The 18060-nt window shown below is 39.2% G+C and overlaps 1 protein-coding gene across 1 annotated transcript in view; it reads left to right on the forward strand.

Moving 5' to 3' along the window:
* The window catches only part of BIRC6 (baculoviral IAP repeat containing 6), a 185244-nt gene that overhangs the window by 166307 nt on the left and 877 nt on the right, over window positions 1-18060 (forward strand). The window contains 7 exon segments of the mRNA XM_064445901.1: window positions 3404-3549; window positions 4380-4490; window positions 5685-5902; window positions 6584-6745; window positions 8314-8391; window positions 13155-13343; window positions 17078-17212. Coding sequence (XP_064301971.1) covers window positions 3404-3549; window positions 4380-4490; window positions 5685-5902; window positions 6584-6745; window positions 8314-8391; window positions 13155-13343; window positions 17078-17212 — 1039 coding nt within the window.

Genomic DNA, 18060 nt, shown 5'->3' on the forward strand with positions numbered 1-18060 from the left:
TAGGTTATACTCACTAAGAAACTGGTGAAATCCCTTGTCAGATAGAATCAAGGTCAGATATGAGACCTGGTTTCTTCTTGGCATCCAAGGTGGAATCACTCCTGCACTTTGCTTCCTAAATTGCTTTTATGCAGTCTGAGATCTGGCCTGACAGGGGAGTTAGGCAGCCTCGTAATGTAGACCGTCGTGCAAGCTCCGGACAGCTGCAGGTGACAAGGTAGAGCTGTTCTGCCAACACTTGATTTAAAACGTGTATTCTGAGGAGTGGGGTGTTTGGTCTATTTTGCTCGGGATAACAGTGGACAGAATAGTTGTATCGGCAGCAAAAGGGACATTAAGAAAATAAGTTCTCTTGTGACAGTTCAAAAGTGCTGAAGTGTTAACTGTTGCGGACAGCAGGGGGAAAGAGCAGAAACTCTATTATTGGTACTGAGAATTTGCATTTGAGTAGATGTCTCATTTTCCTACTGCTTCAACTCGATGCGTATTCCTTGTCTGCTTAGGTAGTTGACTGTCAGTAACTCAGTATATCTGCGGGAGGTTTTAAGCATGAGGTTAAGCCTTTTGTCTAATGAGGCCAACACTTCAATTTTTGTTTTACTCTAAGACCACGTAGGAGGAAAAGGCTGGTAGTCTAAATTGTCAAAACACTTGGAACATAAAAAAAGGCTGGCTCCAGCTCTAAGAAGGCTACCGCCCTTCCACAGTCTGTTTTCTATGCCCCTCCACTGAGGCTGCTAACAGGGCTACGAATTAGTGCAGCGGGTGGAAAGGGTTCCCCCGTGGACCCGCGCTGATACCGTGGGAATGCCTGGAGCCTCCGCGCGCTTTTTCCCATGATGCCCCCGATCAACTATCGCACCCTACCAGCAGTGGATCAGCAATGACCTAAACGCTGTTGAAAAGAAATAATTTCCAGAGGGCAAAGATTTCCATACCTATTTTCGGAGTCTTGGGCTGGAGCGATGCCACTCACATGCCCGCCAGCACGTGACCTTGCAGCCACGTGATGCCTTCGTAAGGTGCTGAGAATTTGAAGCCACCAACAAAGACCGACTGGCAAATGGTAGCGTCAAGAGTTTGATTAGGAATTTAGTTACTAGGCCTGGTTCCTTGGTGTGTGGCAATTCCGTTTCCTGTGAAAACAGTCCGCAGAGGAGCACGTGCACAGCCCGAGCAGGAAGAATGAGCATTTAAACTCACGTTTCATGTAGTGTGACACACCTTTCTTCAAAAGAGAATTGAAGGAACCATATTTCAAAGCCATAAACATTTTTATTCATTTAACACTTTAAATGCAAAGTTAATTTATTTGGGATGTTCAAGTTTCATTTCTGTTTAAGTGGAAAGTTATGGTATTTCAAATGGGATTGATTGTTAAAAATATATCTGCTCTTTCAAGCCCTAACACGCTGGAACTGATTTTCAAGGTAACTGCCTTGAAAATACATTTGTAAGAATTAATTTCACCTTCAGTACCTTCACCAATCACATTTTCATTGCTTTTCACACATCCCTCTCTTGGATAAGCCCATGGACGTTCCATTTTAGTCAAAATTTCTCCAAGGGTTTTGTAGCAAATGGCTTAAGGATTCTACATCAACAGCAAACAGTTCTAAATCTGTACACATTTCTTGGGACTGGTGGCTGCTAGCACATCTGTGATGTTAAAAGAGGTATCACTGAGGTTTAGTGGGTGTAAATATATGTTATTAGGTTATGTAAAAAATACTGGCTTAGATTTCCACATGGAAAAAAAAGGCAGTGATGAGGATTTTGGAAAGTACGAATGGGAGAGGCAGCTGCTGCTTCTTTGTGTTAAACCGTTCCTCAAACGCTGAACAACACTGTTCGGCTCTGATGCTTTTGTCTGAACGTCGAGCATCTGAAAGCTCAGTATTGCTTGAAGTCAGCAATGGGATAACGTCCTTTTGGAATAAATCTGCAACAGGGAAGATACATCATCCTGCAGGAATGAATTTTGTTATTAATGCTCTCTAGGGATGTTCTCATTTGATTAGGTACAGAACAAAGACTTCCGGTATTGCAGTAATCACCCCTATTGAATAGTTTAGAGACTCATTTTCTATGCATTATTTCGGTCTAGATTAAAATACAGAAAGGACGTAGTATTTGGTAGTCACTAAAATGCATTTGGGACATCAGCATTAAACTACTAATTTTTCTTGTGTCTGTAGCTTTCTGGTTTGCTTCTAGGTAGAAGAGAAAAATGGTGCTTGGCTATTGAACTTGTTTGGATCTTAAAACAACGAAGTGCTATTAAAACAAACAAACAAACAAACAAAAAAACCCAAACAAACAAAAAAAACCACCCCAGAAATTACAGCAAAATAATTTGGGAGCTGGTAGCATTAAAATCTCTGAAGTTCTGCAGGATAACATTGTAAATTTATGCTAGCTCTTAAAACATAGCAACTTTTAAATATATACATTTAGGTTACAGTGTTATCAAATACCATGTCTTGATTTCAACAGTTGAATATATATGCTAGTAAAGACTGGGTTATCACAATCAGAATATTTAAATATATCTTAAATTACAAGTCAACTAGCTTCTATCAAACAACGCTGTTAGTATATCCTGTATTTTCAAATTATTTCATGATAAAAATGTGAAATGTTTAAATTGACATTTTCATTTTCAATACATTGATTATAAGCATCCAATATGATACAGGCACGTTCTATATTGGTAAGACTTTTAAAATTACGTTACATTAAATTTATTGAAATAAAAGGTTTTAACTTTTATAGCCCAGAAGAGAACTGCAGAGACACAAACTACTTCTTTTGACCCACTCTCTTATGATGCCTAGGTTGCTAATTCAGAAACAAACCATGAATTTTTACTAGAGGTTTCCTAGTATTTTACCATTAGTGCATTTTAAAGAATCGCTAGTGTATTGTGGAATAGGAAGGAGTTCTGTATTACCTACTTACAGCTTGATTTTATACCAGGATCTACATGAGTGGATGAAGAGCACATTCACACCATCATCTTCCTCGATTTTTCCAGGCTTTTCTAATATTTTATTGAAAACGTGCAAGCCCAAGGCCAGCATGCAGGCATGGCAATCAAAAATAGGAAATGGTTGACGCAGAAACTAGTGTACTGGTATCACTGGCTTTTTGTTCACATTCCTGCTCTTTATACCAGACACATTTCTGTTTGTCAGATCACGGCTGTATGTTCAGTGCTGGCACAGTCAGTTGCTGCATTCAGTGATTAACCGGGAGATGCATGGAGACATTCCATTTCAGAAGACTTGTGTTAATCTTGATCTTTAATCTTTGGTATTTTTCCCTGTTGACAAATATGCTGAGTACTGTATGACTGAAAAATATTCACTCATGCTATATCCTACTTCTTTGCCAAAAACAGGTCTAAAAAGGACAAAGCTAAAGCAGGAGTAAAACCAGATACTTCTGATCAAGAACCAGAGGGCCTGACACTTTTGGTACCAGACATCCAAAAGACTGCGGAGATAGTTTATGCTGCTACCACCAGTTTGCGCCAAGCAAACCAAGGTAAAATAGAAATACTTTTATAAATACTGTATAGTGTTTATTTGTAATGCATTCCATAACAGTTTACTTATAAATTAACTTAAAAGCAAGAAAAAATACTTTCCTCCTGCCCCCAGCCACTGACCACATCTTCAAAGGCAGTTGGAACGTTGTGGTAGTCTTAAATGTTTCCATCAGGAAACAGAATAATTCAAGTGTGAGTACACCTCATGGCAGCACAAGTATGTAACACCTTTATTTTGTGGTTCTTTTCTTCTTAGCAGAAGACAACATACATGACCTCTAATAGTAAAGCCTTTGCTGTTAATCTGATTCATAAGATTTAGTTTTAACTCTTGACTAGATGAATGCAGAACAGAAATCTAAATCATGATTGAACCTGCAGACATTCAGAGGACCATCTGGTTGTCTAGTAAAGAAAACTAAAGATTAAGTAGCTTAATCGGGGGAGTGGATTTTAGAAGGGCATGTGTAATCGGCTCCTGATTTTGTAGAATGCATCAAAAATACGTGTGTCAATGTCCATCCACACAAGCGTATGCTATGCTTCTTATTTTAAATTAAAAAAATAAGAAGAAACAATAAAAGAATATTCATAGCAGCACTAATGATCAATTATTTCTGACATAAAGGTCTTTACTTCGAGCTGTTCAGATAATGAAATACATGACAGTGAGAAAACCAGATTGGTATGTTGTGAGTGATCCCCAGTTTTTGGACTTCTCTGCAAACAATATGTCATTTCAAGTAAAATAATCCCCAAGTGCTTGCTGTATTGGTCTCAAAATTACGTGGTTTACTACAAATAATCATCACGTTTTGTATAACAGAAAAGAAGATGGCTGAATACTCCAAAAAGGCTGCTGTGAAGCCCAAGCCTTTGTCTGTTTTACGGTCTCTTGAAGAAAAGTATGTGGCTGTGATGAAAAAACTCCAGTTTGGTAGGTTGAGAAGTGTGAATATTTGTGTCTTAGAAAGCAGAGGCCTAAGAGATACGCAGTCTGTTGCACTGAATCCCTAATTATTTTAGAAAGGTACAAACTTCTTTACGTATGTGACCACCAATACTTTTCACATATGGAAAACCATATCAGTCTGTATTTTCAGGTTACCAAATAATGCACTTTTTCAACTAATAAGAAAAGTTTTAAGCACAAACTAGATTAATTCAAGGGACCAGATTCATTCTATGATGGTGTTCATGTTTTCATTCCAGCAATGGTTTGTGAGTCTTTCGGTCCTCAAATTATATTAAAATATTAGTAGATTTTTTAAAAGCTCATACACGACTGTATATATATGTATGTTAATGTAGCTTGTATTTTATAAATTGAGAAGAATTCAGATCAAAATGTGTTTATTAAAATGAAACTGTAGTAGACTTCATTGTGTCTTTCCATGGAGTGCAGTATGTTGCATTTGGAAAACGTGATGGGAATCAGTGCTTATTTTGGCCATAAAGGGAACATGTGCAAAAAACTTCATAAAGAACAAACAGTATCTCGTCCAAAAAGAACTATAAAATTATGGCAAAAACATGTTCTCTGACTATTTTTTGAGTTGCAGTGACAGCATCTGCAATCATGTTTGCTGTTGTATTTGTAAGGGATTTTCCTCACAAATGTTTGTGGAGTGTGAGCCAAGAATAAGAGGTAGGAAAGACTGTAATGGTAGCTTTTCACCCTGGCAGCTGTGCTGCAGATTTTGCGTAGTAAGTGATCAAAGAAAACTAGCTTCACTGTAATTTGGATTGATTCTTTAATACCATTGCAACCACCACACAAGTACCTAGTGTTGGCACTCCACTTCACACTGATTCCCTTATTAGGACTATTAGGTATTCATAAGTATCATTATATTCCTGGTCTGGAGTAGCTGGTAGCTTTCCAAATCAGAAATGGCGTACATTTGACAAGTTGCACATGAAAGCTTGTAAATTTGCTGCAGAAATTAATTCTACCCAGGACTGTAAATGCTTTGTTTTCTGTGATCACATTTAACTCATAAAATACATAGTTTTTGCGTTAGTATAATGCAAATGAAACTTCCCTGATTTTAATACTCAGAATCTTTATCCAAGACTCATCCACAATTAACTTGTTTTCCTGATGCATTAAAATTTTCTTCTTTCCTAGACACATTTGAAATGGTGTCTGAAGATGATGACGGAAAATTGGTTTTTAAAGTAAATTACCACTACATGTCTCAGGTAAAAAATGCAAGTGACGCCAACAGTGCTGCCAGAGCCCGACGCCTTGCTCAAGAAGCTGTGACCCTTTCAACATCGCTGCCTCTGTCATCTTCATCCAGCGTTTTTGTCCGCTGTGATGAGGAGCGGCTTGACATTATGAAGGTAAAGAAGCAAAGTTATGTTTATTTCCCTCCTTCAGCTTGGCAGATAAATGTTTAAGAAGGTGCCTCAAATCTTAAGGAAAAACAAAAATATTGCATGAGTACTTTAATTGCTGTCCAAACTTCAGTGCAAGTAGTAGTATTTTAGAGTCTGATCCTGATTTCTCTGTAACTTGGCAGCGGGCAGGGAGAGTCCTGGAGTGCTCTGTTAGCCAAGGAGGCTTCACAGAACAAGGGTCATTCTTCTTCAGCTATTCTGAAGGGAAACATTTCATTTTGTTACTCCATTACAAAGTGTATCTTTGCATGTGCCCATTTAAGTCAATTAAAAGCAGTAGGTATGGAGAAGCACACCGACTATCTCTGGACCTGAAGTTTGAAGAAAAACCCTATCGATAGCATCCAGTAGGGGGTGGAGTTATAGCTCCTTCAGTTTTGCTCTCCATTTGGAGAATGGAGAATGGAATCTGGAGAAATGAATGTTAGCAGAGGGCTTCACTGACCCAGAGTATCAAAATGTACAGACTGACAGCCTGCACATGATTTTGATGTCTTACAGTATTTTCTGATAAGTAGAACGTGGAAATAAAATGCATCATAGAACTTCTAAAAATCTCAACTGTGTGACAAATATAAGGGTTTTTTGAAAACTCTCGTCTTTTTGGGTTTTTTACAATGGTAGGTTCTCATTACTGGTCCTGCAGACACCCCTTACGCAAATGGTTGCTTTGAATTTGATGTATATTTTCCACAAGACTACCCTAATTCCCCTCCGCTTGTGAATCTGGAAACAACTGGAGGCCACAGTGTGAGATTTAATCCAAACCTCTACAATGATGGCAAGGTGGGTCAGCTTTGTTCTTGTGTATAGATGTAACGAGGAAGTGAAATGGATGAAACTTTCTTCTTGCAATCAAATGATCAGCCACTCCTAACATACTGGAGGAAGCTGTTTGGTTAAAACTGGTCTTCCAACTGAAAAGAGGAGCGATTTAACAGTTTCAAATGGGAATGATCTCCTTTCTGAGTAGTCGTGGAGAATTTTGTAAAGCATTTATGAGCTGGTTTGGACCAAAAAGCAAGTAATTTTGACCTAGAAAAATGTTCTTTTCCATCTTCTTTGCTAAATTAACCAGGCAAAAATCTATTTTGGCCAGCTGGAATATCCAGGATCCTTTCCATGGACAAAGTATGTTTCATATCAGCTGCAGCTAAATGTGTTTGCCAAGTGCTCTGTCTCTCTTTTTCCACGCAAAAGTGCTTTTTCTTGACGGAAGATAAAGACTTTCCTTAACTTCAGTATCCTTCATTAAAAAAAAAACAAACTACCACACACCTCTAAAAGATGGACTTAATGAGTTGTCTCAAAAAATAGCAAAGCTTTTGGAAATAAATAATATTAAAAAGTAAAACAAACAAGCATTCCCCCTTCACTCCCCCCCATCTCCTTGGTATGCTGCGGCTTATTCTAACGGCTCCAAAAAGCTAACAAAAAGTCAAGTGTGAATCAGGGAGATGCAACTTCTAGTTATATTAAAAACTACTTCTGGTTATATATATTACATAATTTCTATTTATATTAAAAATAAGCATACTATGTGCATGCCTCCATCAAAGCACAGACCCACAGAATAGGTTTGGCTGTAGCACTGTGGCACTTCAGCTTTTTTTGTGTGCGTAAGCATTTAATCCATAGATTAACATTTTTCCCTTATCCCACTGTCATTCATGGGTTCCTCGTGCTCCGTTTTTACAAGCTATAATATTCCTTTACCAGTACTAGACACGGGGTTTTCTCTTAATGTGGACACAGAATGTAGTTTATACTGGAGATTTTATCTCCTTTTTGCTTTGCCTAACATACATTAAGTCCTGGCAAATGCTTCTGTTTATTTTGTCTCTCTGTGTTCCCTGTTGTTGATTGTTCCATTTTGTGACAAGGTTCAGAAACTCCACAGACTTCCCTAAAGTCCAGATCAGTCATAAAAGTTAACAAATATTTTTAATTCCTTGATAATCTGTGTGACAGAAACCACCTTTCACATGCTTAAGCAGGATAATTGTCTTTAAAACCTACAACAATGAGTGTTAGGACAGTATTTAAAGAGGAAAATAAAGAATCAGATAGCGTTCATGATTCCTTTATTTTTGGAGCCACTGGAATCCATAGGTTTTCCTTGAAGAAAAGTAATCTACTTTATTAATTTATGAACATGCTATTCTTTCTTATCCACATTATTATCTGCTTTCATTTCAAATCAGTTTCATAGGAAACAAATTTGTCTTTTAGAATGCAGTTATACAAAAGTTTGTCAACAAAAATTTAAATTTAATGTTAATATATTGTTCTACCTAAGGAGAACAAGTTTATCATAACATTTGCCTGTGGTATTAACGATGTCACCTTTTCAGGTGTGTTTAAGCATACTTAACACATGGCATGGGAGGCCAGAAGAGAAATGGAACCCTCAAACATCAAGTTTTTTGCAGGTGAGCATTTCTTCTTTCTCTTCAGTATATGTCATTTAGGAGTAGTAAGTGGTCTGTCAGTCCTAATGATTATTCTTCTAGTGCTTTTAAACCAGAATTTTCTTAAATAGGCATAAATAAGAAAAAAATCCAGAAAATGGCCTTGGAACACTACAAAAGAGACACTGTAGAGTAGGCAGGTTCTTCAAAGTGCTCTTTCCAACCAATATTTCTGTTGGTCTTGTCTTGAAGAGTGGCTGTTCATGTGTGCAGCTCATTCCTGCACTGCCTGGACTGCACTTGGGTGATTTCAAATATTTTATTTTCTAAAACAAATTAAAAAAACGTCTGGGAGATGGCATCACCTCCTGGAACTCTCAATCACAAGCTAGTCATGGTGAAGACAATGGTGAAGACAAAGCAGGCTCCACCCTCCATTGTGAGGGATGAGAAAGTGAAGTATACGAGTAAGAACTGCAGAGGCACCCCTCTGAAGTCTACAAGTAAACTGAAAAGAGGAATAAAGCTGAAGGGAGTTAAAGTGTAGGTATACTGTGTTCAAAAACAATTAGTGTTAAATTAGCCCAGAATTTATTAGGACAAACAGTCCTTATAACTTTCAGCTTTATGTCATAGAAATGCACTGACTAATAAGCACATACATGAAATAAAAGTAAAGCTTGCAATGGCTTATTTCCTATGTCACCTTCTGAATTTATTCCTTCATTGGAGTAATTATTACGTACCGCAAGGAACATTTTCTGTTCCAAGTCCTAAAAGACTGAACAGTTTCTGTCTCAGCATAGAAGAAATAAGAGCCTTGGCCTTCAGCAGAACAGATTTCAGCTTGTTCAGGAATTGGCCTTAGAGAGCTGGTTGACCAGTCTCCTAAAAATTCAAGAATGGTCTACTCCAGTGTGCAGAAGTCAAGCGAGAGTGGCAGAAAGCCAGCATGGGTAAACAAGGAGCTCCTGCCTAAGCTCAACTGCAAAAAGAAAGTCCCCAGAAAGTGGAAGGAGGGGATGAGCTACTCATTAGAAATAAAGACATTGGCCAAGCATTCAGGAGAGAAATTAGGAAAACCAGAGCTTAGCTGGTGTTGAAAATGGGAAGGGATATAAAGAGCAACAAGAAGGGCTGCTTGTAAGTATGTTGGCAGCAAAAGAACACAGTTCCCTGCTCAGTGGGGCAGGGAACCTACTGACAAGAACATAGAGACAGCAGAGGTCATCTCTGCCTCAGTCTTCAGGGGTAAGGTTTGCTTTCCCATGTCCCTGAGCCCTCCCTAATAGGAAGGTCTGTGAGAATGAGGAATTGCCCACAGTAGAGGAAACATATTCAAGCTGATTGGACCCACAGGTTCATGGAACCAAGCGTCAAGCATCAGGGGGTGCTGAGGGAGCCAGCCCAAGGTCATTGCAAAGCCACTAGCTCTCATATTTGAAAGGGCAGAACAATCAAGGGAGCTTCCTGGCAAATCTCATACCCAGCCTCAAGTCAGGCAGGAAGGGGGATCTGGGGAGCTGCAGGCTGCTCAGCAATGCCTGACTCCTTGGGAAGATGATGGAGCAATTCCTCTTGGAAGCTACTTTCAAGTAACTGGAAGACAAAGTGATTGAGAACAGCCAATGTGGATTTACAGGGGGGCGAATGGTGCCTGACCTGCTTGCCTTCTACAGTCAGGTGACTGGCTCTGCACAAAGGGAGAGCAGTGGATGTTGCTTGTTCTGACTTCAGCAAGACATCTGATGCAGTCTCTCCTAGTACCCTGGTAGCCAAATTGATGAGATGCACATTGTAAGTGGGTGAAAACATGGCCAGACTAATGGCAAAGAGAACTTACTGCTGTCTTCAGTGTCTAAACATGGAAGGTATAGATGGAGTCAGGCACCTACTAAAGATGCAGAGCGCTAGGACAAGTACCAACTGACACAAGATGGGACATGGGAAATTTTGATTAAATATTATGAATAACTTTTTCACTAGTGATCAAACACTAGGGCAGGAATCCAAGAGAGACTGGAATTTCCATCCTTGGAGATGTTAATGTTCCCTCTCCCTTCAAGGGACAATTACGATTTGGAGCTGTAAGTTGTGGTTCCTCACACAGTCACTTTCCCAAGGTACGACTTCTTAATTGAGATTAACCAAAATTTTGGGCTGTAACTATGAAATCAGTGTAGAAAGGTGCAAGTAGTGAACCTTGAACTCCACCACAGAGAAGTGGTGGGGTCACTGTCCCTGGAGGTGTTCCAAAAACGTGTAGAAATGGCACTTCAGGACATGGTTTAGGAGGCATGGTAGTGTCGGGTTGGCAGTTGGGCTTCATGATCCTAGAGGTCTCTTCCAACCTTAATGATTCTGTGTTTCGAAGTATTATGAAGTCTTACATTCACTAAAGTCCTTTTTCATAGATTAAAATGTTAGATTTGATTGTTAGAAATCTCATGCAGGATTTAAATTTCATATTTTAAAGTTTTTTAGGGTATTATTTTGAAAATAGGCAGAAAGCTGTTGGAAAAATCCCCCCCCCCATACTGGGAGAAAACCACTTTCTAGCTTTTAAATGGAAAACGGCTGCAGGACTAAATAAATTTCTTGGAAAGAATTAAGCAGTACATGTTTTTTCTGACTCAAAGATGAAACTATTGTCAGACCACCCAAAAATCTTCAGAAATTAACTTTTATAACCCAAATAAAAATGGAAGATCAGTTTAGAGTTTCTCATTCATTACAATTATAATCCAAAGTTAGAACCGGTTATTAAGGCCAAGAAAGTACAGTGCTGCATAGTGTCAAATTTCTCTACCATAGCTATTTAAATATCTCTTCCCCCCCACCCCCCATTTTCTTCCTGGAACCTGATTTGCAAGGCACATTCTGTATATTTTAATGCATTTATCTGTATTTTAAGTATAAGACAAAATTGTAAGACAAAATAGCCATTGCTGCTTCTAGCTGAATGTGTGGCAGGCACGGGGGACACCGTGATGGTACAAGCTATTCTGTGTAACAGCAGCTAGCTGGAGCATCTGCCTGGGAAACAAAAACTTGTTTAGTTTTCCTTCTCAGCCCAAAGGAGGGTGCTAGTTCACATTTCCCACTGCACAGCCACCTGCCCTATCCATCAGGTTAAAGCCCAACCACTACCCAGCTACAAACACAGAGTGTCATGGCACCAAGAGGAATAAGGGTGTGTTTCTGTGAGGTGATGGCGGGACTGAGATTAACCTGGGCCATCCAACTGATTCTTGGGCTGTTGCTTTGATATGAATTACTGGTTTGGCACTGTGTCTGTGGAGCGAGTACCCATCGCAGAGATCATGGAAAGCTGGAATGCTTTTTTGCTGGCATTGCTACAAGAGTAACTCCAGCAGAATGCCACGCTTAATCACAGAGCACTACTACCTAGTTGTTGGGGCACTGCCCTGTGAAAAAAACAGAGTCTGGAATTGTCGCTGACATGGTATCTGTCTGATGTAAGCGGTATGTTCTGCGTCTTCCAAGAAAAAGGAGGACTGTTGCCATCCATATCCAAATTCAGAAATTGGGCTGCTAAATTAGGGGATGGCTCCAAGCTTTAAATTGTATCTAGGCTAGGAGGAGAATCAGTTCCAGAAATAGCTTCCCTGACATTTTTCATCTACTGGAGTGGATGTCTTGCGCCCAAGTATACCAGGTGCTGGAAATGCCATTCTTAGGCGTGTAACATATCATCAGTTTTCCAATATTTGAGGTGTTCAAGTCATCTTTTTTGAATTCTTTACAGTCCTGGAACTAGGTTTGTGTCACAGAATTGTAATCCCTAAAATTTTTGCTGGACTTGGTTCTAAGTACATAAGAAAACCCTGATCCTTCTTTTAAAATAAATTTTTTAAAAGTCAGCAATGTTTTTCTACCTATATAACAACGTCTTTGCGTGTAACCTAGTTCTGATTAAGTACAACAACAAGCTGACAGGGCCAAACATTCTAATACTGGAAAAATTAGCAAGCCGTCAAATCATGACTATGCAATGCATATACATTTGGATTTCTAAGTGTTCTATATATCTGTTTAGTTCTTGGTTTTATATTAGGAATACTTCAGCATATAGTTAAATGCCTTGTATGTATGTAAGCATCTCTTCCCATGTGTTCGTGATAGAAAAATGGAAAGGGAGAAAGTTGTCACTTTCTTACCACTGAATAGTTGGTGCTTTGTTGATACAGTACTGAAAACATTTTTTCCTATCTCAAGAGTAATAACTGAGGTTTTGTTTTAATGGCATATGACACAGTGTTACGTGTAAAATGTGAGACTACAGGGATAAGAACATACCTAAATCAATGGAATGCATTTGAAAGAAAAAATAAAAGAGCATGTATGCAGGATTCATTTCAGTGGTTTGCATTTCATCTCCCTTGTTCCTTTTCCTTCTAGTTCAGAATCAGAAGAATTAGTGAGCTCAGCCACAGGAATTGTTGACTGAGAACTTGGCGCAATCAGATATCTCTTCCTTTAAACATTTTTTTTTACTTATATTTGCATTTTTGTTTTTTTTTTAACTTATATTTGTTGTTTTCTCAGTGTATAAGCTAAATACATAGTTGTAGGACTGATGTTTATGTGTAGTAATGGCTTTGGTTTGAAAGCCTGGGCATTCCCTACTCACAATTAGCCTGTTTTACCAATGACAGTGCTTTGCCGTAGAAGTGGTTTTGCATATAAGATAAGCAAAACTATGTATATCTGTAAAAGCAAGTAGGTGGCACATTTTAATATTTAGTATCTTCTCTTAACAGGTGTTAGTGTCTGTCCAATCCCTAATACTGGTAGCAGAACCATATTTTAACGAACCAGGTTATGAGCGATCCAGAGGTACTCCGAGTGGTACCCAGAGCTCCAGAGAGTATGATGGAAATATACGACAGGCAACAGTCAAGTGGGCAATGCTTGAACAAATCAGAAATCCATCACCTTGTTTTAAGGAGGTAGGTTTTGTGAAACACAGTAAATATCTTGTTTATTTCTTTATCATGTCTGAGGGTTAAGAATAATGCAAGTATTTGGAAACATCATGCAGGAGATGTCCTTTTTAGCCTCCTGGGGCAACTGACTCCAGAAACTGAACTGAATAAGGATGTACCTGACTTCACAGATCCTTTTCTGGGAAAGGGGAAAGCAGACAAATTGGGACTGACCTGTAAGGAGGCTTGGTGGGTGCACGGTTTGATAAAACATGGTTCATCAGCTTGGCTCATTAATGCCAGGTGGAACATTTTATATTCCATGTGAAACTTAATGATCAGCCCTACAAATGGGCACTCAGTGTTTGTTAGTCAGCAGAGCTAACACTAAGTATTTTTCCAAGAAAATTCGAAGCGAGTATTAGGAAACGCTTTGGACACGCCAAAACAATGCAGATGGGGAAAAAATACAACACATTCCAGACTGCATATTATTTATGGAAGGATCCACAAAACATCTGTCCTAAACTAGAAATCTGTGCGGTTGAAGGCAACTGTCTGGATGCTGATAAAAGCAATGCTACCCTTCATGCATTCACACTGTCTTTAAAAAACTTAAAGAAATCAAATTGCTTAATTTGTTTACATTCCTGAAAATAGCCTAACTCACCCATAGTATCATAGAATAATTTAGTTGTTAGCGACTTCTCAACATCTCTAGTCCAACTCCTTTCTCAGAGCAGGTCAATTAGAGCTCAGGGACTTGAGCATACACGGCAAAGGATTAAAGGAAAAAAGAGCTGAAGAGACACTAAGTCAGAGAATCTGAATGGATATTAATGCAAAATGGTTGGTCAAACATGAATCATCTCATGGTACTACCAGCAAATACTTAGAGAAGAACACATTTTACTCTGAACTACTTAAACTGTTGCCACTCCTAAATTGAGGTGTGGAACCATCTTGTAGTATGACCTGTGCTTTCAATTGCCTGTGTGCTAAAATGTTGAAAAAGCATAATTATTTTAGGATTATGCACATTGCCAAGCGTGGCATCTGAGTGAGTGAGAGGGTAGTCTCCCATCCCTTCCTTGCTGTCTGTAAAAACATCCTTTGGAATGCAAAAAACTTTTTTCATTAATATAACTGCGTCTTATGGCATAAGAAACCTTAGATGCTTCACCTGCATGACAGGAGTTAAATATTTTATCCACATGCAGGTGGAAAAGGATGTGCTGTCTACTCTGGTGTCCTGAATAAATGAAGAAGAACATGGTGGTTCTTCTAAACTATGTCTTAGATGTTTTACTCAGTGAGGTTGAAGACCATGATAAGGATATCAGGACATAACCCAATAACCTCTGCTAATAGGTCTTTTTTTTCCAGCCAAACGTAGTAAATTCACTTTTGTAAAAGTTCTCAAATTACAGTAAGTTTAAATTAATTGAAGGTATCAGAAGGTGGTGGGCTCTGACAATAATGCTCCATCTTTCACAAATGCAGAAATGAAGGATATGCAATATTGCAATGTTTGGTAAATGAACCCCGGTTTGCTGTTACTGCACTTCTCAAAAGAATCTCAGCAATACTGTGCTTACTCTGCAGCTTCACTTTTTTACTACTTCTATGAAAAAGGCAGCTTGTAAGCTGACCTCCTGCTGCCCCTCTTCAGGAGAGTTGGATAGGGACATTAAGTAATAAGGTGTATGCAAATGGTGGTGCTTCAATGGAAGACCAATCCTTCCCTGAGAAAAGATGACTTATGCATAGCACATTGTTACCAAAAGGCAGATGTTGAAAATAGCACAACTACTAGCTTCTAAATGTGGCATGTAGCTAGGACTGCATTAAGCTAAGTCACACACACAGGTAAATGAAAAGTAGCATTAAGAGGTAGACAGCAGTTTGCAGAGGTACTTTGAACATTTGAAACTCCCTCCTGTTACCTATGAACAGACAGGAGTTTTGCCACACAGAAGAGAAGTGGGCAACCCTTAAAAGCTTTGCATGCACATTGTTCTGTTGAGGTCTTCAGGACAGTATGATGAAAGCCTCGAGATTCTGAGAAGTTTGAAGCTTCTGTAAGAAGTCTGAGGCTAAGCTAGCTTGCTTTTCTGTTAAAAGCACAATCATACTAGCTTAAGTTTGGGGTCCTCCCTTTCTGCTTCTCTGAATACATGCTACCTATCATTGTGTAAAGTGGCATGTATCTTTCTTTAGGTATCAACAAATGGAAATTATGCACTGGAAAGCATACATTACTCTCTGATGCAGTAGCTGAATTTTGGAAGAATGCTAGTTTCCATCTGCAGCCCCAACCAAAAGAAAATGTCTCTAGCATCGATCAGCTGAGCACTTCTCTGAGAGGCTAGCTTAAGATGTCCAGGGGTTTTGGAGGGTTGTGGTAGGAACCTTAACAGCGGTGGTCATTCAGTAACACAAATGCAAAGGCATCCTGACAGCTTTGGTCTAAGAAAGAACGTGCATCCTTCAGCTCTGAAGATCTTTTGTCTTCACTCACCTGAGCTGTCTTCCCTTCAGTGTCTTAAATGACAGGTAGGCTCAGGAGATCTGAACTGCCGGTCTTTGGGAGTTCTTCCAAACTCCATTATAGATTTAAGGAACACATCCAGAATTGAAGTCAGTTATGCTTTCAATATGCAGTTTTTCTTTAGACAGATAGCTGTATTCTCTAACCTCTAGAGGGAAAGATGATTTTGTCAATCACGTTGTGATATTGCCAAGAACTCTCTGTGCTCCGTAAAATTTCTTTGATTTTATTGTTTCTTTCACCAGGCAGAGTTTAGAAAACCGTTCAAAACAAAGCCAGCATTAAGCGGAGTTTCACAACTTTGAGGATTGCTTGGTGGTTTTTTTTAAACTCCAATCTGTATAGAAATATCAAAATGACTATGCAATCAAATACTGCTTCCCACCCAAACTGTGAGCAGCTCAGGTGCTATTGCCTGGGAATTCTAGTTGTCCCCAGAGATGCTGCCTCTGCCTAGGGCATGTAACTGTGGTTGTTCCTCTTCCATAGCAGCTGGTATGATCCTCCTTCTCTGTGTAGCACCCTGTGATGTTCCCACGCTCGTGCTGTTGACAGTGTTTCTGCTTCTCTGTGTTCTGTTCAGGCACCAGGCAGTTAGTGATAGGGGAAGACATGGCGCTTTATACTTCCTGACTATGCTTCTTTAATAAAATAGGACTGTGAAACCAAGAAAAAAAGCCTTAATATTGTATCTGTGTAATCCTGCCCCTGTGCAAACAGAAACCTCCATAGGTAGTTCCTGCATGGTAAGACCATCTTTGAACTGAAGAATGTGTCCAATGTTCTGCTATTGCTTTTTGTTTTCCCTGTTGCGGCGCTGTATTTCTGGCACGCATTCACCCTTCACCCAGGTAACCCAAGCAAATACTGAAATGGCAGACTGCATGTAAATCATGGATTCGTACAGACTGGAAGAGACGTCCAGGCCAACCTCCTCCTCGAAACAGGATCAGCTCAATTCAGACCAGGTTCCTCAGGGCTTTTTCCAGCTGGGTCTTGGAAACCTCCAAGGACAGCAATTCCACAATTTATCTGCAACCTGGTTCAATTCTTAATTATCCTCATACTGATTTACACACACACCCCTGCCCCCACCTTTATATCCAGTTAGACTCAAAGAGGGTCTTGCAGATTTTGTATTGCTAAAGTATGCAATTCTTAAAAGCAATGAACATTCTGTTCTGTCATTTGGAATATTTTCTTGCAGGTCATCCACAAACATTTTTACCTGAAAAGAGTGGAGATCATGGCTCAGTGTGAGGAGTGGATAGCAGACATACAGCAGTACAGCAGTGACAAACGGGTAGGCAGGACTATGTCCCATCATGCAGCAGCTTTGAAGGTGAGATTTGCTTTTATAATTTTATGTTCTTTACTCCAAAGCTGACAAATGGCAATGAAATCGCTCAGCAGCTGAGTTTTGTGATAACAGAGAACCCCAGCAATTCTAAAACGTGACCAAACCTAAGTTTCCCCACTGTCAAGAGATAAAGTGCATGTACACTCCACTTTCTCAATATTTTTTTCTACAAGTGAGATTTTTCTTTAGGGCCTGTTCTGCCTATTTTTCTATAAATACTTACATAAAACAGAGAGAGTTTATTTTGTTCTCTCTAAGGGTGGGTGGGTGTTTAAGTTGTCCTACAACCACTTCCTTGAAAGCAAACAAGCTTTTTGAATAGCCAAGCAGAGTTATTAAACTGTGGTCCATTACAATTAGTTTTACTCTGTGTTAAAGTTTTATCAAAAGTTGTGACTATTCCAATGTTTTCTTCCTCCCTAGCCAAGTACTATCATTTCTGTATTTTGTATCCACACAGACAACAGACCTATATATTTTTTTTTCCCTTCCCCTGAGGAGAAAGGAAAAGGGAAAAAAGGCATTTAAAGGCTTCTTTTTTCTATTGCTAGGCATGAATTCTTTCAATGTGACTGGTTAAAATAGAGTTACTGTTATTACGCTCAGTATACACAGTGTATCTCCATTTCTGTGAGAGGTCTCATCAAAACCATGAACTCTTTATAACTATATGTTGTGACTGTATGCCCTCCACAGTCCAAGCCAATTTCCACTGTGATCGCAGAACACAGATATGACTCAACTGCAAGACAAATAGCATATGATTTTATATTGATGCACATGTTTGCTGCAGTTCTGTCTGTGGTAGTGCCTTTAATTTGCCCCTAGCA

This window comes from Phalacrocorax carbo, chromosome 3 (genome assembly GCF_963921805.1).
Source record: "Phalacrocorax carbo chromosome 3, bPhaCar2.1, whole genome shotgun sequence".
NCBI classification, from domain to species: Eukaryota; Metazoa; Chordata; class Aves; order Suliformes; family Phalacrocoracidae; genus Phalacrocorax; species Phalacrocorax carbo.